Here is a 22,221-nt window from a genome sequence, read left to right on the forward strand (position 1 = left end):
TTCTTTTTAGAGAACCCAAAAACAAGTCATGTAAATATTCAGCATTATAATGTATATATTCAGCCTTTGTTAACTTGCATAACACACTAACTCTGTCCCTGTTGGATTTTCCCTTTCTTAAAGCACATGGGAATGCTAACAACAATCATTTAGCCTATTGAGGCAGCAAAATGAGGTCTTCCCTTTGTCAGCATCCCATTTAACTTATTGATTTCCCTGCTACAGTGACTAAGTGCTCGCTATTATTGCAAAGTGTCTGTGACCTTTACTGGCTGTATCTGAATTCAATTCATGTAAACTCTCATGCCCTGAGCATGGTTCTAACTGGAAAAATAGGCAGATTGTGCTGCTGTCGGGACATCATTCAGATTCAGAATATCTGGAGGATATTGGAAGGAAAGTGAGTGTGTAGAGAATATTTGTGAATGACCTATGATTCCCAGAGTAAAAGGGTCAGGTGAGGCCAAACTAATGGTGTCAGTAAGTATTTATCTGATTATTCCAGACTGAATAGTGTGAGGAGAAAAACACAAGTGGCAAGGTGCCATAATAGTAGTGCATGAGGTCAGGCAGTGCAACTTTCCAAATGCTGACCTAAAACATGCCGTCTACTACATCAGGACTGCTGTTCCTTCAGTAGTTAGTTGCATCATTGGCAGAATCACAGTTGACATCTCACAAAGCAACCCATTATCATTGAATAGACTAGGCCAATTTGGGGAAACACTATATTGGATAGTTCCAACTCACTTACACTATAAACCTAAATCTGGTCAGCCATGGAAAAAGCATCAGAAAAAAGCAACTGTTCTGCCTTTTTATTCGACCATGCTGGTCATTTATGAACATTTTAACATCTTGGCAATGTTCTGTTATCTCCACCCAGCACAGCCAGAAGAGGACTGGCCACCCCACATATGCTCTCTCTAATTCTCTCTTTCGCTCTCTCTCTCGGAGGACCTGAGCCCTAGGACCATGCCCCTGGACTACCTGACATGATGACTCCTTGCTGTCCCCAGTCCACCTGACCGTGCTGCTGCTCCAGTTTCAACTGTTCTGCCTTATTATTCGACCATGCTGGTCATTTTTGAACATCTTGGCCATGTTCTGTTATAATCTCCACCCGGCACAGCCAGAAGAGGACTGGCCACCCCACATAGCCTGGTTCCTCTCTAGGTTTCTTCCTAGGTTTTGGCCTTTCTAGGGAGTTTTTCCTAGCCACCGTGCTTCTACACCTGCATTGCTTGCTGTTTGGGGTTTTAGGCCGGGTTTCTGTACAGCACTTTGAGATATCAGCTGATGTACTAAGGGCTATATAAATAAATTTGATTTGATCAGATGGTAGAACCATAGCGATACAATGTAATATTATATTTAATTATGTGGTTATAACAATGTAATAAAACTAATGCTAGTTTATATATATATATATTCGCAAATAGCTATAGAAAAAGACATACTGCCAGGAGACTTCTGCTCCAAATACATAGTAGCAGCCTATGTTATCGTGTCACTGGCAGTGTCCTCCTACGAGGTCTTATCGCGTTTATAGATGCTTAACTAATTGGATTAATATTAATCTGGCTGCTATAACACTGCATCACTTTGAATTATAAATCTGCCACCTTCTTCTGTTCTTATAACGACAACATAACAATAATGCTTCATGCAATGTATTATTATAATCGAACAAATAAATGTGATTTTATCTAAACGTCAAAATCCCTGAATGCAAGTCAATCTGCCAATAAAAGAAAATCGCATATACAGTAGACTAGTTGGCCTAGATTGCACAATACAAATGAGTCAACATTTAAATAGATAGATGCTAATTATATTATCATACCATAATGTATCATTCTCATGAAAAATGCAAGAGGAAGTTTTCATATGGACAAAGAATTACACAGGTTTTCTGTACTTTACCTCCCAACACTTGTCCGCTGGAGAGAAACATAAGAAGAAGCTTGATGAGAAACAACTCGTTTAATAACATTAGGAAGGTCTCCATAGTTTACTCTTTCATTACTTTCCGTTTAGAGAGAAATCTGGGACCTTTTTAAATGCCATTGTTTTTACTGGCGGTACCGCCATTGACCCCACTCATTCCCAACTTTGAGTGTAAAGTCCAGTGTGCAGGGTCGTCCTTAATTACCACAGTCACAAAGTCACAAACCCCGCCTATTTCTTCAATGTATGGTTTTAAAATGTAATTTTAAACCTAACCTTTACCACACTGCTAACCTTATGCCTAACCCTAACCTAAAACTAAAACCAAAAAAAATCAACAGAAAAATCATGAATCTTTACGATAAAGACAGTTTTGACTTTGTGGCTGTGGTAACGAGTGAAAACCAGTTTCCAGTGTACCTGTGTATCCATCACGATATCACGCAAAATAACGTCAGAGGAGGGACGTGAACTATAGCCCCGCCCTGTCAGTTCGCCTATTGGCAAATGTAGGCCTGCAGCTTTGATACATCGACATATTTTTACCAAATAAACCTATAAACCTAACCTTTTCTCCAAATACAATTGTTCTTAGAAAACGAATTTTTAAACTTCAAACACATTGTGCGTTTACCTACATGTTACATGTTGACTTATTCATTTATGCTTTGTAATGAAAGGCTCCCTTGTAGAAAGAGACTTGGTCTCAACGGGACTCTCCCCTACTAAAGATTTAATAAATAAAATAGTTTGTTAATAGTATATAATATACTGTATATTGTACAATAAGTTTCTTTGGCCTCTCTTAAACATGAGTATTATTATAGCAAAAAGCAGTAATGTACTCTATACTGAATGTACAAAACACTCAGTCCTCTTTCCATGACAGACTGACCAGGTGAATCCAGGTGAAAGCTATCATCCATTATTGTTGTCACCTGTTAAATCCACTTCAACCAGTGTAGATGAAGGAGAGGAGACACGTTAAAGACGGATGTTTAAGCCTTGAGACAATTGAGGTGGATTGTGTATGTGTGCCATTCAGAGAGTGTATGGGCAATACGAAAGATTTAAGTGCCTTTGAAATGGGGTATTGTAGGTGCCAGGCGCACCGGTTTGAGTGTGTCAAGAACTGCAACGGTGATGGGTTTTTCACACTCAACAGTTTCCAATGTGTATCAAGAATGGTCCACCACTCAAAGGACATCCAGCCAACACAATTGTGGGAAGCATTGGAGTCAACATGGGCCAGGATCCCTGTGGAACACGTTCGACACCCTGTAACCAGTTTCAACTGTTCTGCCTTATTATTATTCGACCATGCTGGTCATTTATGAACATTTGAACATCTTAGCCATGTTCTGTTATAATCTACCCCCGGCACAGCCAGAAGAGGACTGGCCACCCCACATATGCTCTCTCTAATTCTCTCTTTCTTTCTCTCTCTCGGAGGACCTGAGCCCAAGGACCGTGCCCCAGGACTACCTGACATGATGACTCCTTGCTTTCCCCAGTCCACCTGACCGTGCTGCTGCTCCAGTTTCAACTGTTCTGCCTTATTATTATTCGACCATGCTGGTCATTTATGAACATTTGAACATCTTGGCCATGTTCTGTTATAATCTCCACCCGGCACAGCCAGAAGAGGACTGGCCACCCCACATAGCCTGGTTCCTCTCTAGGTTTCTTCCTAGGTTTTGGCCTTTCTAGGGAGTTTTTCCTAGCCACCGTGCTTCTACACCTGCATTGCTTGCTGTTTGGGGTTTTAGGCTGGGTTTCTGTACAGCACTTTGAGATATCAGCTGATATACGAAGGGCTATATAAATACATTTGATTTGATTTTATTTGATTTAATCCATGCCCTGACCAACTGAGAAGGTGTTCTTAATATTTTGTACACTCCATGTCGTTCAAGTGTAACGGATGTGAAACGGCTAGCTTAGTTAGCGGTGCGTGCTAAATAGCGTTTCAATCGGTTACGTCACTTGCTCTGAGACCTTGAAGTAGTAGTTCCCCTTGCTCTGCAAGGGCTGCGGCTTTTGTGGAGCGATGGGTAAAGATGTTTCGAGGGTGACTGTTGTTGATGTGTGCAGAAGGTCCCTGGTTCGCGCCCGGGTATGGGCGAGGGGACGTAAAGTTATTCTGTTACACAAGGAGCATTCTCAAAACTCTGACATTTCCACTCATGGCCATCAGAGAGTGCTATTCAATCCCTAACTCCATGGCCATGCATGGTCTTAAGGGAGACGTTCTGTACACCCTAATTCAATCATGCAAAGTTTTGGATAGGAAGTTGGTTCTGTAATATCCAATATCTAGTCCTCTTCAGCAGTGAGGAACATTTTGGATTTTAAAATTAAGGCAAGTATTTTATATTTAGAAAATCGTTCAGAGAAATACGGACATTATATTTAGATGTTCACTATTAGTAATGATTACTGAATAACCTTTTGAGATCTGGGAAGCAACAATAGATATTTGAAGAAAATATAAATAGTCAATTAATCCCATATGATCTCTTATAGAGATTTAGATACACATGTTTATATCATAATATGCTTTTGAAACAGTGTCATTTTAACTTGTCGTGACCCAAATAAATAAAAAAATCCAAAACAAGCAGCAGAGAGAGAGAGAGAGAGAGAGAGAGAGAGAGAGAGAGAGAGAACAGCAGAAACAGGTCACTGCACAGGAGTTTAGACCAACGCCACCGTTGACTGATTCAGTTAACATGAATGTCTGTGATTGTTCAAACTGAGCACAGCAACACTGGCCTCAGCTGTATCCTTTGATAGAGAGAGAGCCCAGTGTCTGACAGTTACAGACCATGTGGCCATTACACGGCTAGTTATTTTTCTGTGGCACGAGAGAGGGAACCGTTGGTAAAGTTGAAAATAAACATGGAGATTTATGCAATTATGTAATTTGGCTGGTTGAGAGCTGTAATGTGACAGCAAGAATGAAAGGATTTCCATTGAAATAGATAAAGATATACTGTATTGAGAGGGATGTAGTCAAGTGGCTTTATGAAAAGGGAAGGTTAACCTACACAACGACCTGAACTAAAACTCTGATACACTGCAATAGCTCTATTCGTGGGTGTGTGAAGGGATGAATGATCGTTAATAATCTAACAACCGGGACTAAAGCCTCTCCAGATCGATGCAATACAAATGTCTATGTAAATATGGGTTGTGTACAGTATAAGGGCCTAGCAGAGACTATTTGTGGCTGATCGCGTAGGCTAGCGGATTGTTGCATAAAACACCCCTGGCTGCTCAGCTGAGCTAAGGCCAGAAATAATACCTACTGTACCACAGAATCAATCAGTCTGGGGTTTTTCCACATACAGACAGGCTGCATTCTAGAGATACCACAAATAATGTGTGATGGCATGAGAGGCCTTTAAACATGTAGGATTACACAACTTGGAGGACCAAGGGAAAACAAAGTTATTGAAAACAGATCCAAGTTGTTTAAGATTGCCCATCTTTCTGTCTCTATAGACCGTCGGGACTGTACTTTGTTGCAATGCAATGTTTGAGTTATGTAATGCTTGAGGTCTTCTGTTTAAATTGTTTAGGATGACCAATCTATTTGTCTATACTTTATGGAATGCTTGAGTTCTTATCCTGTAAGAGCTTCCCGTGGAGATTTGTAAACTCTCAATGGTAACAGAGAGCCGAGAAGCCCCACTTGAAGATTCCAGATTCCGGGTGCTCAGTGGAATTCTTTTGACATTTGATCTCACCCTCTCTCAGATCCCCTCGTCCCTGCATGCTGTGTGAGACCAGCTGACACCTTTTATAGAGGGTGACTAGAGGTCTCTAGTGAGTGGTTAGCTCTCTCTAGTCTAACTAACTTAAACTGTGTTTGTTATGGGTCTGAGTCACAACCACTTTGTCTTGAGCACACTAGAATGAAGAGTTGGAGGTGGAACGGGGTGGAGAGGGGGGTGCTACTGTGAATGGATGAGCCAAGCAATTCTCTCCTGGTTGTGTGCTGTCCATCTATAGTCCAGATCATTCCAATTCTTGGCACTGTTTAAAGCCCTGCATGTCTGCCTGACTACTTTGCCCTGCCTGCTTGTCTGTTTACTGCCTGTCTGCCTGCCTGTCTGTTTTACTGCCTGGCTGCCTGTTTGACTTCCTGTCTGTTTTACTGCCTGGCTGCCTGTCTGCCTTTCAGTCTACCTGCTCTGACTGCTCTGCCTTCCTGACTGCATCTCTGGAGCAGGTTGAGTTAGTGAGTTAGACTGCTAGTGAGTTATTTTGGTTAGGCCAGGGTGTGACCTGGACCCACTGGCTCCAGGTCATCTACAAGTCCATGCTAGGTAAACCTCCGCCTTATCTCAGTTCACTGGTCACGATGGCAACACCCATCCGTAGCACACGCTCCACCAGGTGTATCTCACTGATCATCCCTAAAGCCAACACCTCATTTGGCCGCCTTTCGTTCCAGTTCTCTGCTGCCTGTGACTGGAACAAATTGCAAAAATCGCTGAAGTTGGAGACTTTTATCTCCCTCACCAACTTCAAACATCTGCTATCAGAGCAGCTAACCGATCGCTGCAGCTGTACATAGTCTATCGGTAAATAGCCCACCCATTTTTACCTACCTCATTCCCATACTGTTTTTATTTATTTACTTTTCTGCTCTTTTGCACACCAATATCTCTACCTGTACATGACCATCTGATCATTTATCACTCCAGTGCTAATCTGCAAAATTGTAATTATTCGCCTACCTCCTCATGCCTTTTGCACACATTGTATATAGACTCCCCTTTTTTTCTACTGTGTTATTGACTTGTTAATTGTTTACTCCATGTGTAACTCTGTGTTGTCTGTTCACACTGCTATGCTTTATCTTGGCCAGGTCGCAGTTGCAAATGAGAACTTGTTCTCAACTAGCCTACTTGGTTAAATAAAGGTGAAATAAATAAAACATTAAAAAAAAGATGTATGTGTCTTGTTTTGTCTAGGGTTTTTTGTAGTCTATGGGGTTGTGTTCAGTTGAGTGTTCTAGGTAAGTCTATGGTTGCCTGGAGTGGTTCTCAATCAGACGCAGGTGTTTATTGTTGTCTCTGATTGGGAACCATATTTAGGCAGCCATATTCTTTAGGTATCTTGTGGGTGATTGTTCCGGTCTCTGTGTTTTGCACCAGTTAGGACTGTTTTGGTTTTTCCACGTTTTCTTATTTTGTAGAGTGTTCACGTTTTCATCTTTCATTAAAGATGTTTATAAATAACCACGCTGCATTTTGGTCCTCCTATCCTTCCCAGGAGGAAAGCTGTGACAGTGAGTGACTAACACAGGTAACATCAATGAACAAAAATGAAAGACAGGGCTACATTCAAGAACACAACGAAACAGAACAGGTTGACTAAGAAAATAAATACAAAACTTAAAACAGAGCTCGCTGTTCCATAAGATGCATTTTTATCAGTTTTTAAAAAATCTGATTCTTCTGCTTGCATCAGTTACCAGATGTGGAATAGATTTCTATGTTGTCATGGCTCTTTGTAGTACTGTGCGCCTCCCATTGTCTGTTCTGGACTTGGGGATTGTGACTGCATCTCTGGAGCAGGTTGAGTTAGTGTGGACCTCTGATCAGTAGGGATTAGTAATCAAAGCCCCCCAAGGCCCATTTCTGTCTCTTTCCATGCATGTCTCTGGCAGAGAGGTGCTTCTCAACCCCCTTAGACGGGACAGTCTGTGGCAGATTAGTCTAATCCCAGTGGTATCCATAGTGTGGACCTTATGTGATGCAGACAGAGAGGGAGGGAGGGCCAGCCCTTTGTGGTTTATTGAGAAAAAAATGTCCCAAACTATTTGCGTCCCAAATGGCACCCTATTCCCTATATAGTACAGCCTATTTTATTTTGTAAAAAAGATCACCTTTATTTAACCAGGTAGGCCAGTTGAGAACAAGTTCTCATTTACAACTGCGACCTGGCCAAGATAAAGCATAGCAGTGTGACAAAAACACAGAGTTACACATAAACAAACGTACAGTCAACACAAAAGAAAATAAAAATAGAAAGACAGTGTGTGCAAATGTAGAAGATTGGGGAGGTAAGTCAATAAATAGGCCATAGAGGCAAAATATTTACAATTAAGCATTAACACTGGAGTGATGGATGTGCAGATGATGATGTGCAAGTGCAAATACTGGAGTGCAAAAGAGCAAGAAGATAAATAACAATATGGGGATGAGGTAGTTGGGTGTGCTATTTACAGATGGGCTGTGTACAGGTACAGTGATCAGTAAGCTGCTCGAACAGCTGATGCTTAAAGTTAGAGAGGGAGATAAGTCTCCAGCTTCAGTGAATTTTGCAGTTCGTTCCAGTCATTAGCAGCAGAGAACTGGAAGGAAAAGCAGCCAAAGGAAGTGTTGGCTTTGGGGATGACCAGTTAAATATACCTGCTGGTGCGTGTGCTATGGGTGGTTGTTGCTATGGTGAGCAGTGAGCTGAGATAACAGGGCTCCGGGCAGCCGAGCGGAAATGGAGGAAAACTCGCCTCCCTGCGGACCTGGCATCCTTTCACTCCCTCCTCTCTACATTTTCCTCCTCTGTCTCTGCTGCTAAAGCCACTTTCTACCACTCTAAATTCCAAGCATCTGCCTCTAACCCTAGGAAGCTCTTTGCCACCTTCTCCTCCCTCCTGAATCCTCCTCCCCCCCCTCCTCCCTCTCTGCAGATGACTTCGTCAACCATTTTGAAAAGAAGGTCGACGACATCCGATCCTCGTTTGCTAAGTCAAACGACACCGCTGGTTCTGCTCACACTGCCCTACCCTGTGCTCTGACCTCTTTCTCCCCTCTCTCTCCAGATGAAATAATGATAATAATATATAATATATGCCATTTAGCAGACGCTTTTATCCAAAGCGACTTACAGTCATGTGTGCATACATTCTACGTATGGGTGGTCCCGGGAATCGAACCCACTACCCTGGCGTTACAAGCGCCATGCTCTACCAACTGAGCTACAGAAGGACCACACGAGTTGATGAGCGAGGTGAGGTAAGGGAGAAGGTCTCCGGAAATCTCGCGTCTTGTGACGGCCGGCCGCCCAACAACCTGTCCGCTTGACCCTATCCCCTCCTCTCTTCTCCAGACCATTTCCGGAGACCTTCTCCCTTACCTCACCTCGCTCATCAACTCATCCCTGACCGCTGGCTACGTCCCTTCCGTCTTCAAGAGAGCGAGAGTTGCACCCCTTCTGAAAAAACTTACACTCGATCCCTCCGATGTCAACAACTACAGACCAGTATCCCTTCTTTCTTTTCTCTCCAAAACTTTTGAACGTGCCGTCCTTGGCCAGCTCTCCCGCTATCTCTCAGAATGACCTTCTTGATCCAAATCAGTCAGGTTTCAAGACTAGTCATTCAACTGAGACTGCTCTTCTCTGTATCACGGAGGCGCTCCGCACTGCTAAAGCTAACTCTCTCTCCTCTGCTCTCATCCTTCTAGACCTATCGGCTGCCTTCGATACTGTGAACCATCAGATCCTCCTCTCCACCCTCTCCGAGTTGGGCATCTCCGGCGCGGCCCACGCTTGGATTGCGTCCTACCTGACAGGTCGCTCCTACCAGGTGGCGTGGCGAGAATCTGTCTCCTCACCACGCGCTCTCACCACTGGTGTCCCCCAGGGCTCTGTTCTAGGCCCTCTCCTATTCTCGCTATACACCAAGTCACTTGGCTCTGTCATAACCTCACATGGTCTCTCCTATCATTGCTATGCATACGACACACAATTAATCTTCTCCTTTCCCCCTTCTGATGACCAGGTGGCGAACCGCATCTCTGCATGTCTGGCAGACATATCAGTGTGGATGACGGATCACCACCTCAAGCTGAACCTCGGCAAGACGGAGCTGCTCTTCCTCCCGGGGAAGGACTGCCCGTTCCATGATCTCGCCATCACGGTTGACAACTCCATTGTGTCCTCCTCCCAGAGCGCTAAGAACCTTGGCGTGATCCTGAACAACACCCTGTCGTTCTCAACTAACATCAAGGCGGTGGCCCGTTCCTGTAGGTTCATGCTCTACAACATCCGCAGAGTACGACCCTGCCTCACACAGGAAGCGGCGCAGGTCCTAATCCAGGCACTTGTCATCTCCCGTCTGGATTACTGCAACTCGCTGTTGGCTGGGCTCCCTGCCTGTGCCATTAAACCCCTACAACTCATCCAGAACGCCGCAGCCCGTCTGGTGTTCAACCTTCCCAAGTTCTCACACGTCACCCCGCTCCTCCGCTCTCTCCACTGGCTTCCAGTTGAAGCTTGCATCCGCTACAAGACCATGGTGCTTACCTACGGAGCTGTGAGGGGAATGGCACCTCAGTACCTCCAGGCTCTGATCAGGCCCTACACCCAAACAAGGGCACTGCGTTCATCCACCTCTGGCCTGCTCGCCTCCCTACCACTGAGGAAGTACAGTTCCCGCTCAGCCCAGTCAAAACTGTTCGCTGCTCTGGCCCCCCAATGGTGGAACAAACTCCCTCACGACGCCAGGACAGCGGAGTCAATCACCACCTTCCGGAGACACCTGAAACCCCACCTCTTTAAGGAATACCTAGGATAGGATAAGTAATCCTTCTCACCCCCCCCCCCCTAAAAGATTTAGATGCACTATTGTAAAGTGGCTGTTCCACTGGATGTCACAATTTGTAAGTCGCTCTGGATAAGAGCGTCTGCTAAATGACTTAAATGTAAATGTAATAAGGCGGGGCTTTACCTAGCAAAGACTTAGATGACCTGGAGCCAGTGGGTTTGGCGACGAATATGTAACGAGGGCCAGCCAACGAGAGCATACAGGTTGTAGTGGTGGGTAGTATATGGGGCTTTGGTGACAAAACGGATGGCACTGGTAGACTCCATCCAGTTTGAGTAGAGTGTTGGAGGCTATTTTTTAAATGACATCGCCGAAGTCAAGGATCGGTAGAATAGTCAGTTTTATGAGGGTATGTTTGGCAGCATGAGTGAAGGAGGCTTTGTTGCGAAATAGGAAGCCGATTCTAGATTTAATTTTGGATTGGAGATGGATTGTAATATGGCATTCCTCCTCTTCTGAGGAGGAGAAGCAAGAAGGATTGGAGGACCAATGCGCAGCGTGGTAAGTGTCCATAACATTTATTTAAAGACATAAACTGAACGCTACAAAACAATAACTGTGAAACAAACTAAACCGAAACAGGACCGTGTGGCAACAAACACCCACAACTCAAAAGTGAAACCCAGGCTACCTAAGTATAATTCTCAATCAGAGACAACTAACGACACCTGCCTCTGATTGGGAACCATACTAGGCTGAACTCAAAACCCCAACATAGAAAAACACACAGACTGCCCACCCCAACTCACGCCCTGACCATATTAAATAAAGACAAAACAAAGGAAATAAAGGTCAGAACCTGACACGGATGCTGCACATCCACACAGACAGATTGATTCCTGTCAGTTCCTTAAGATCAGCACTTCAGCTGAAGAGTGACATGGAGGGACAGGGGAAGATGAGGAAGGAAGCATAGGTGAAGAGGTGAGTTAAAAAGTTGGAAGAGCAAATTCCACTCTGTTTTCAAATTGAACTGATGCTGAAGTGGTCTGTTTATGTAGTCACTTCACTTGAAGATTGTTTTACTGACATTTTAAAGTGTCACTTTGATGCATCTCTGAGGCCACTAACACAATGGTTGACAATAGCAGGTGTGGTTAGTAATGGACAGTGGCGACCCGTCAATCTCCCCCACCTGTTTTGAGCCTCACATTGTTTTTTTGGATGGGGGCTTCCCTGTTTTGCATATTATTTTGGCATTAATACATCCTATATCAGTTAGCAAACAATGTACAATATATATATAATTGAATTAAGTGCCATGTTATATTCTGAGCTGGTGTTTTTGTTTTTATTTAGAACAAATTCTTATTTTCAATGACAGCCTAGGAATATTGGGTTAACTTGTCAGTAACCCCAGGGATTTGTCAGTAACAGAGTAACCTTGTCAGCTCAGGGATTTGAACTTGCAACCTTTCGGTTACTAGTCCAACGCTCTAACCACTAGGCTACCCTGCCGCCCCTGTCAGTGTAAAGTGCAACAGGTTACTTTTTTTCTTGTGGCTCTCAGTATACCTCAGCTAGTCAGCACTGGGGCTGATTGTGGCCTAGACACTTCACACTCCTGGTGACTCAGGTGCTGAGGTAATGATGAGTGTCCACCCAGTCCAGTAAAATCTGGATTTCATATTCCCTTTGGGCAGACGGTTAAACAGTATGAACAGAAGGTATTATGCAAGAGTGCATGACGCTCTTCTCTTCTCTTCTCTCCTCTCCTCTCCTCTCCTCTTCTCTTCTCTTCTCTCCTCTTCTCTTCTCTTCTCTCCTCTCCTCTCCTCCTCTCTTCCTCCTCTCTTCCTCCTCTCTTCCTCCTCTCCTCTTCCTCCTCTCCTCTTCCTCCTCTCCTCTTCCTCCTCTCCTCTTCCCCTCTCTTCTCTTCCCCTCTCTTCTCTTCCCCTCTCTTCTCTTCCCCTCTCTTCTCTTCCCCTCTCTTCTCTTCTCTTCCCCTCTCTTCTCTTCTCTTCTCTTCTCTTCCCCTCTCTTCTCTTCTCTTCCCCTCTCTTCTCTTCTCTTCCCCTCTCTTCTCTTCTCTTCCCTCTCTTCTCTTCTCTTCCCCTCTCTTCTCTTCTCTTCTCTTCTCTTCCCCTCTCTTCTCTTCTCTTCTCTTCCCCTCTCTTCCCCTCTCTTCTCTTCCCCTCTCTTCTCTTCTCTTCCCCTCTCTTCTCTTCTCTTCTCTTCTCTTCTCTTCCCTTCTCTTCCCCTCTCTTCTCTTCTCTTCCTTCTCTTCTCTTCCCCTCTCTTCTCTTCTCTTCTCTTCCCCTCTCTTCTCTTCCCCTCTCTTCCCCTCTCTTCTCTTCCCCTCTCTTCCCTTCTCTTCTCTTCCCTTCTCTTCTCTTCTCTTCCCCTCTCTTCTCTTCCCCTCTCCTCTCCTCTCTTCCCTCTCTTCCCCTCTCTTCTCTTCTCTTCTCTTCTCTTCTCTTCCCCTCTCTTCTCTTCTCTTCCCCTCTCTTCTCTTCTCTTCCCCTCTCTTCTCTTCTCTTCTCTTCCCCTCTCTTCTCTTCTCTTCTCTTCCCTCTCTTCTCTTCTCTTCCCCTCTCTTCTCTTCTCTTCCCCTCTCTTCTCTTCTCTTCTCTTCTCTTCTCTTCCCCTCCTCTTCTCTTCTCTTCTCTTCCCCTCTCTTCTCTTCTCTTCCCCTCTCTTCCCCTCTCTTCTCTTCTCTTCCCCTCTCTTCTCTTCTCTTCCCCTCTCTTCTCTTCTCTTCCCCTCTCTTCTCTTCTCTTCCCCTCTCTTCTCTTCTCTTCTCCTCTCTTCCCCTCTCTTCTCTTCCCCTCTCTTCTCTTCCCCTCTCTTCTCTTCCCCTCTCTTCTCTTCCCCTCTCTTCTCTTCTCCTCTCTTCTCTTCTCCTCTCTTCTCTTCCCCTCTCTTCTCTTCTCTTCCCCTCTCTTCTCTTCTCTTCCCCTCTCTTCTCTTCCCCTCTCTTCTCTTCTCTTCCCCTCTCTTCTCTTCTCTTCCCCTCTCTTCTCTTCTCTTTCCCCTCTCTTCTCCTCTCTTCCCCTCTCCTCTTCTCCACTCCTCACTTCTCCTCTCCTCTTCTCCACTCCTCACTTCTCCTCTCCTCTTCTCCACTCCTCACTTCTCCTCTCCTCTTCTCCACTCCTCACTTCTCCTCTCCTCTTCTCCACTCCTCACTTCTCCTCTCCTCTTACCTCTCCTCTTCTCCACTCCTCTTACCTCTCCTCTTCTCCACTCCTCACTTCTCCTCTCCTCTTACCTCTCCTCTTCTCCACTCCTCACTTCTCCTCTCCTCTTACCTCTCCTCACTTCTCTTCTTCTCACTTCTCCTCTCCTCTTACCTCTCCTCACTTCTCTTCTTCTCACTTCTCTTCTTCTCTCCTCTTCTCTCCTCTTTCCTCTCTTCTCACTTCAACTCTCTCCTCTTCTCTCCTCTTTCCTCTCTTCTCACTTCAACTCTCTCCTCTTCTCTCCTCTTTCCTCTCTTCTCACTTCAACTCTCTCCTCTTCTCTCCTCTTTCCTCTCTTCTCACTTCTCCTCATCTCCTCTTCTCTCCTCTTTCCTCTCTTCTCACTTCAACTCTCTCCTCTTCTCTACTCTTTCCTCTCTTCACTCTTCACTTCTCTTTGCTTCTACTCTCCACACCTCTCCTCTCTTCTCCTCCAGAACAGTAAGTGCCTATTTGAACCATATTTAATGATTTCTCACTCTGTGTTGCTGATTAAATGAATTAGCATAGTCTACTGTACGTTGACAACTGCCTAAAGCACCAGGAAGAGGAGCAGTAAGTGCCCATTGCCCAACAAACACAGGGTTAGAGGCTGACAATTAGCTTGATTCTTAGGGTAAATCAAAATATGGTAACTAATGGTTCATTTAAAAATAATTCTGTCCCAAACCAGGAGGCAGATAGCCTCAGTATTTACTAGGGATCCCTGTTAGTTCCTGCCCAGGCAGCAGCTACTCTTCTTCGGCTCCAAACACATTAAGGCACTTACATTACACATAAAACAAAAGATAAAACAGTACAGCATAAAACATTATTACACCACTACATATCTACAATGCAAAATGTATAATACCACCATATAACAATATTACAATGTAATGTGTGTGTAGAGTGCATGTGCTAGCGTTTGTTTGCGTATGCGTGTGTCTGTATCTGTGTGTCTCTTCACAGTGTAATGAAAACTCAGGGAGAAAAAGGTGTAGATTCACACGCAGAGCATGGCAGGTGTTTATTTAGCCTTCACAGAAGGCAGGAATCAGGGTCACAAACAGGCAATGTTCATACACAGGTAGACAAACAGGCAGGTGAATCAAAACTAGGACTGAAGGCTATTACTGGTTCTCACAAACGAGATAGGAAAAGGCTTGGTAATGTCAAATTAAACAATACCTCATAAAGGCCCAAACAGAATGATCTGAATTAAATAAGGAGCTGATGAGATAGGTGAGTGTCACGCCCTGGCCTTAGTATTCTGTGTTTTCTTTATTATGTTGGTTAGGCCATGGTGTGACTTGGGTGATTTATGTGTCTTGTTTTGTCTAGGGGTTTTTGTAGTCTATGGGGTTGTGTTCAGTTGAGTGTTCTAGGTAAGTCTATGGTTGCCTGGAGTGGTTCTCAATCAGAGGCAGGTGTTTATCGTTGTCTCTGATTGGGAACCATATTTAGGCAGCCATATTCTTTATGTATCTTGTGGGTTATTGTTCCTGTCTCTGTTTTGCACCAGTGAGGACTGTTTCGGTTTTGCCACATTTTCTTATTTTGTAGAGTGTTCACGTTTTCATCTTTCATTAAAGATGTTTATAAATAACCACGCTGCATTTTGGTCCTCCAATCCTTCCCAGGAGGAAAGCAGTGACAGTGAGTAACTAACGCAGGTGACATCAATGAACAAAAATGAAAGACGGGGCTACATTCAAGAGCACAACGAAACCGAACACAAGGTTGACTAAGAAAATAAATACAAAACTTAAAACAGAGCTCGCTGTTCCATAAGATGCATTTTTATCCGTTTAAAAAAAAAATCTGTTTCTTCTGCTTGCATCAGTTACCAGATGTGGAATAGAGTTCTATGTTGTCATGGCTCTTTGTAGTACTGTGCGCCTCCTATTGTCTGTTCTGGACTTGGGGATTGTGAAGAGACCTCTGGTGGCATGTCTTGTGGGGTATGCATGGGTGGCCAAGCTGTGTGGTAGCAGTTTAAACACACAGCTCGGTGCACAGCTGGGAATGTGATGAAAGAAATAAAAGCTGAAATAAATCACTCTCTACTATTATTCTGACATTTCACATTCTTAAAATAAAGTGATTATCCTAACTGACCTAAAACAGGGAATTTTTACTGGGATTAAATGTCAGGACTTAAATGTATTTGGCTAAGGTGTATGTAAATGCACTATTGTAAAGTGACTGTTCTACTGGATGTCATAAGGTGAATGCACCAATTTGTAAGTCGCTCTGGATAAGAGCGTCTGCTAAATGACTTAAATGTAAAATGTAATGTATGTAAAATGATTTAGCATGTCAAAACTTCTTACAAAAACTAGTATTGATGAAGTCCATCTCTCCTCCACTTTGAGCCATGAGACATTGACATGCATATCATTAATGTTAGCTCTCCATGTAGATTTAAGTGCCAGCCATGCTATCCTGTTCTGAGCCAATTGTAATTTTCCCTATTTGTGGCACCTGACCACACAACTGAAAAGTAGTCCAGGTGAGACAAAACTAGGGCCTGTAGGACCTGCCTTGTTGATAGTGTTAAGGCAGAACAGCGCTTTATTGTGGACAGATTTCTCCCCAATTTAGCTACTGTTGTATAAATATGTTTTGACCATGACAGTTTACAATCCAGGGTTACTTCAAGCAGTTTAGTCACCTCAACTTGCTCATTTTCCACATTATTCATTACGGTTTAGGTTTAGTTGAGGTTTAGGGTTAAGTGAAGGATTTGTCCCAAATACAATGCGTTTAGTTTTGGAAATATTTCAGGCTAACTTATTACTTGCCACCCATTCTGAAAATAACTGCAGCTCTTTGCAATCATTTCAGTCGCTGTAGTAGCTGACGTGTATAGTGTTGAGTGATCCACATACATAGACACTCTGGCTTTACTCAAAGCCAGTGGCATGTCGTTAGTAAATATGGAAAAAAGAAGGGGCCTCGACAGCTGCCCTGGGGAATTCCTGATTCTACCTGGATTATGTTGGAGAGGCTTCCATTAAACAACACCCTCTGTGTTCTGTTAGGTTACTCTTTATCCACAATATAGCAGGGAGTGTAAAGCCACAACACATACGTTTTTCCAGCAGAGACTATGATCAATACTGTCAAAAGGCGCACTTAAGTTTAACAAAACAGACCCCACAATCTTTATCAATTTCTCTCAGCCAATTATCAGTCATTTGTGAAAGTGCTTGTTGAATGTCCTTCCCTATAAGCATGCTGAAAGTCTGTCAATTTGTTTACTGTAAAATAGCATTGTATCTATAAACAATTTTTTCCCAACCGTTTACTAAGGGTTGGTAACAGACTGATTGGTCAGCTATTTTAGCCAGTAAAGGGGGTTTTACTATTCGTAGGTACCGGAATGACTTCTGCTTCCCTCCAGGCTTGAGGGCACACACTTTCTAGTAGGTGTAAATTGAAGATATGGCAAATAGTGGCAATATCGTCCGCTATTATCCTCAGTCATTTTCCATCCAAGTTGTCAGTGCCAGTCTGTTTGTGCCATCATGCCAACTCCTTGTCCCTCATTGTCATGCCAATGTTTGGTTTGACAATGACGGCAGTGGAGTTGGCAAGAGTACAAACAGATCTGTGGCACAGCTGTTTACCATTTAAAGACAAAATGCCCTGGTCTCAGCAATTACTGTAGAACCAAATCACAATCAGTGAGTAACTCTTAAACTGTTTAGTAAGTAGACTAAAATTAGACTAAATACCCAGAAGGGACCGGGACCAGAACAAAAACTAACTGTCCCAAAAACATTCTTGTCCCACAGGCAATGTTTTCTGTGACAAGATGTGACGCATTGTTTGCTGTGACAAGATGTGATGCACTTATTGTTGAACCAGACCAGTTCAGACCTCTCTTGTGGGGGAGGGAGGGAGGGAGGGAGGGCAGGCGGGCAGGCAGGGGGGGCTGTAGGAACAGTTCTGTCTAGGGTGTTCTCTTCTAGTTTCCTCATCTTCCTGAACGCCCCCTTCTCTTCCCCGTTCCCACCCCATTTATGTCCAAATCAGGTCAAGTTACCTGACACACACAAACCCTGCCCCTTGTGCACACAGACTTCAGTAAACAGAATGGTTAACTTGGAGCACTGACTCACTGAACTTCATCATCTCAAGTGTCTGGAAGAGATTATACTGACAACTCAATATAACACTGGTGTTCTCAGATTGAGGATTAGCTCTCTATATAGTGACGGTCGTGAGTTCAGGGTGTCCCACACAGCAGGCCTGCAGGGAACACACTGCTTCCTGTTTGTCACATTCATATGCCCCATGCACCTGCAGCAAGGCACATGGCCGTGGCTGAAAACACTTTCTTTCTACCAGGCAGAGAGAGAAAACAAAGCAGCACATGTTGTGAAACAGTAGCATGGTGTAAATACACTCCTTGCCACTGGAGTAAATATAGTTCAACTAAACCCCATTGTACAACGCTTACAGACTGGTCCTGGTTTAATAAAAGAATGCAATGATAATTTGTTGTGGATGGATATAAAGTACTAGGTATTTTCCACTAAAACTATAGTCTTGAGTAGCTGGCCAATGGATGCCAAGATCACTAAAACTAGGAGAGCCACATCTGTAGACTGCAGCAGCTACAAGCATAGTTTACAGTAAACTGCAATAAATCCTTGTATAGCTTACAGTAAATCACCTTCACAGACGTGAATGTAGACCCAATAGACCATTCCTATTGGGCCATCTCCAAATATACACATGGCTTCTCAGTTCTAAGCCAATTAAACACAGCTATCTTCTTGAGTTTCTTTCACAATATTCTCCAACGAATATGTCTGCATGTGACATGGAAGTAATGGTGCATGATCTCCGGGAAACAGGGGCTCTCCTCCACTGACACTTTCCATTTACCAGACGTCCTCATTGAAAACAGACAGGAGGGGGAAACAGAGGGTGGAGGAGGTGGGCATAGTGTGTGGGGGCGTATAAAACAACCAGATTCTGCCAAAAGAGTGTATAACTTCTGGCTAGTAACTCGGTCCCTCGTCACTCTGACACACAAAGAGCTCTGTAATCATCCATAGTGCTGTGTGTGTGTGGTGTGTGTGTATATATATATATATATATCTCATTATTATTATTATTATTATTGTCTAAAGGGAAGCTGGTTTGATGTTGATTTGTTTTCCCGTGTGCCAAATATGGCAGATATTGTTGTTGTGGGGGGGAGGCCGGGGGAAGGTGCTCCTTTTGGAAGTGGGCTGTTCAATTGACAGCTCCATGGAGCAGGCCTTTGCCAAGAAGCTGCTTAAATACCAGCCCCTCGTGGCACGCTGGGATGCCTCGGGTGTAGGTGCAAGCTGGTGGCGCTGATATTTAGCAGTCTCGGCCAGGTACACAGGCTTGCAGGGCGTGGCCTCCAGTATGCGGGCCTGACAAAAAACTAGGGCAAAGCAATTGTCTAGGTACTGCTCTGTTTCTGCTGTCGTGGGCAGCCTAGCTGTGTGGAGGAGAAGGTACTGCTCTGTTTCAGCTGTCGTGGGCAGACTAGCTGTGTGGAGGAGGAGGTACTGCTCTGTTTCAGCTGTCGTGGGCAGCCTAGCTGTGTGGAGGAGAAGGTACTGCTCTGTTTCAGCTGTCGTGGGCAGCCTAGCTGTGTGGAGGAGGAGGTACTGCTCTGTTTCAGCTGTCGTGGGCAGCCTAGCTGTGTGGAGGAGAAGGTACTGCTCTGTTTCAGCTGTCGTGGGCAGCCTAGCTGTTTGGACAAGGAGATTCTTTCTGTACCCTTGAGTGCCACGCATACAGGGACCTTTGAAATGTTTGGATCCTTTTCATGTGTGTGTGTGTGTGTGTGTGTGTGTGTGTGTGTGTGTGTGTGTGTGTGTGTGTGTGTGTGTGTGTGTGTGTGTGTGTGTCATTCATACCAGTGTTGCATGCAGAGTGAATGTGTCAGTTGACACCCATTAGGCCTTCCGTCAGACAGTGGCTGGGGACAGAATACTTTGCAGGGTCGTTAAGTCTAACAGAGAAAGCTCTCCATGTTGGACCTAGTCGGGTAAAATGGGAGAGATTGGCTGCTGACTCACAGGCCACTGGGGAACTATAGGACTTGCTGAAAGATTTCTGAGTCAGATAGGCACCCCTCCCTCATATCCACCAGTCTCCCCCTCTCTACCCCAGCCAGTCTATCCTCTGATCTCACAGTGGTCCGTCTGTAATACCACTTACACAATAACACAGCCATGCTACGCTGATGTTTGGTGACCTTGTGTTTTCTACAGTTTTTTTTACAACAAACAAAAACATACATAAACAAAAACAATACACAACATCACATCAATGGAGGACCATCCTTAGTGAATTTCATTTAAAAAAAATTGTACAACATTTAAAAAGTTATCCTTTTTAGATTAAACTTAACTAAATATAATCACGTCACCAAATAATTGAACACACTATTTTGCAAAGGTCTACAGTAGCCACAACAGCACTCTGTGGGGTAGCACCATGGTGTAGCCAGAGGACAGCTAGCTTCCATCCTCCTCTGGGTACATTGACTTCAATACAAAACTTAGGAGGCTCATGGTTCTCACCTCCTTCCATAGACTTACACAGTAATTATGACAACTTCCGGAGGACATCCTCCAACCTATCAGAGCTTGCAGCATGAACTGACATGTTGTCCACCCAATCAATGGATCAGAGAAGTAATATAGTACTGAAAGCATAAGCTACAGCTAGCTAGCACTGTAGTGTATAAAATGCGGTGAGTAGATGGCTCAAAGAGGGAGGACAATAATTAATTTCTTCCAAAATGAAGGAGAAGCAAGAGAAAAAAAATGATAATCATTTTTTTCAGTTTCACTTAATTATCCAGCAAATGCAGCTAGCTAGTTTAGCCTACTGAAACACCCTGCTCAAACAGAGAGATGCTATGTTACCTGGCTGGCTATGACTTTCCAACACAACACTGAAACTCTTCCAAGTCAATGTAAACTTTTGAATTTGCTCATTTATTGCCACTGGGGCCCACCGGTGTAACTGCTTACTGGCTATACACTGTAATGTTACTGCAGGATTGTAGAGGGTTTACTAATGCATTAGTTCTATTAGCTATGCTGACTATGACGTTACTTTAGCTAATATGGTGACAACGATGTAGGCTGTGTGTAGCGGTTAGTGGTTATGATATGAAGGTTTTCTCACCTGGTCACAAACAGCTGATGTGTTGTGCATTGAAGTCCACAAGTGAAGGGAAGAGGTGAGAAGAGTGCATGGATGCGAGAAGGAATACAACATGGCTGTGTGTTTACGCGTGATCAGGGGTGTATTCATTCCGCCGATTCTGCTTAAACTTTTCTTAAACGGAAGCAAACAGAACAAAACGAGGATAAACATACTTGAATAGAAACTCTCGTTTGCAACTGTTGGACAAATTATTACGTCCTATATCAGCTAGATGCAGACAAGAGTGTGCAAGGCGGTATTGAATGTGTCACTGTCTGTCCATGTGTCACTGTTTGTCACCTCATTTGTCTCTCGACCTGTGTGCACCTACGTTGTAAACTTTCATTCATAAGCTAGGTTGTAGAAAATTCTAGTTTCATGCAGTAGCCTAAACCTATCGCTGTTACATTGAACTGGGTGAATGGAATATGAATGATAGTCATCCACTATGCTGTAATAGAAATAAGACCATGCTAATTAAACAAATCTTCCTCCCTCATTTTAAATGGCACTGATCGCCACTGCAACACATATACATAAATACATTTCCACAAACATTAATGACATCACACTTGCTCAGACTTACATGTTCCCACCGCGTCCACATCCAACTCTGTTTCTAATACTTGTAAGACTCTGCCTCATATGACTTCACATTGTATTATGTTGTTTCTGTCTGTTGACAGATACTTTTCAATATTTAAATAATAAAGCATTTTATTCTTCCATTCTCTTAATGTTGGAGAATCATGTGTTTTCTTCCCTGTGCATTATTATTGTTATTAGGGCACATGGTTATTAACGCAATATTGTAAGTGATAATGAACAATGCAATGAGAGTTTGTGTTATGTTGGTACTATGAAGTCAGACTAATAGAGGTACAATACCATAAATGATGTGTTTCTTACTGTTAACAAAACTTTATAGAGACATTTGAGAGAGAGAGAGAGAGAGAGAGAGAGAGAGAGATTTTTTTCACCTTTATTTAACCAGGTAGGCTAGTTGAGAACAACAGCAACTGCAACCTGGCCAAGATAAAGCATAGCAGTGTGAACAGACAACAGTTACACATGGAGTAAACAATTAACAAGTCAATAACACAGTAGAAAAAAAGGGGAGTCTATATACAATGTGTGCAAAAGGCATGAGGAGGTAGGCGAATAATTACAATTTTGCAGATTAGCACTGGAGTGATAAATGATCAGATGGTCATGTACAGGTAGAGATATTGGTGTGCAAAAGAGCAGAAAAGTAAATAAATAAAAACA

At 43.7% G+C, this 22,221-nt stretch overlaps 2 protein-coding genes across 2 annotated transcripts in view; one reads left to right on the forward strand and one right to left on the reverse strand.

Annotated features, from left to right (window-relative positions):
* Nucleotides 1-6,896, reverse strand: part of LOC127906512 (chondroitin sulfate proteoglycan 4-like) — a 13,526-nt gene extending 6,630 nt beyond the window's left edge. Inside the window, exon 1 of the mRNA XM_052458735.1 lies at nucleotides 1,927-6,896. Coding sequence (XP_052314695.1) covers nucleotides 1,927-2,011 — 85 coding nt within the window. The 5' untranslated portion in view covers nucleotides 2,012-6,896. The remainder of the gene's footprint in view (nucleotides 1-1,926) is intronic.
* Nucleotides 6,897-11,324: 4,428 nt separating this feature from the next.
* Nucleotides 11,325-22,221, forward strand: part of LOC118391538 (ras-GEF domain-containing family member 1B-B-like) — a 41,646-nt gene continuing 30,749 nt past the window's right edge. The window contains exon 1 of the mRNA XM_052458409.1: nucleotides 11,325-11,497. The gene's annotated coding sequence lies outside the window, so the exon portion shown is untranslated. The remainder of the gene's footprint in view (nucleotides 11,498-22,221) is intronic.

The sequence above is a fragment of the Oncorhynchus keta genome, chromosome 12, assembly GCF_023373465.1.
Source record: "Oncorhynchus keta strain PuntledgeMale-10-30-2019 chromosome 12, Oket_V2, whole genome shotgun sequence".
In the NCBI taxonomy this organism is placed as follows: domain Eukaryota; kingdom Metazoa; phylum Chordata; class Actinopteri; order Salmoniformes; family Salmonidae; genus Oncorhynchus; species Oncorhynchus keta.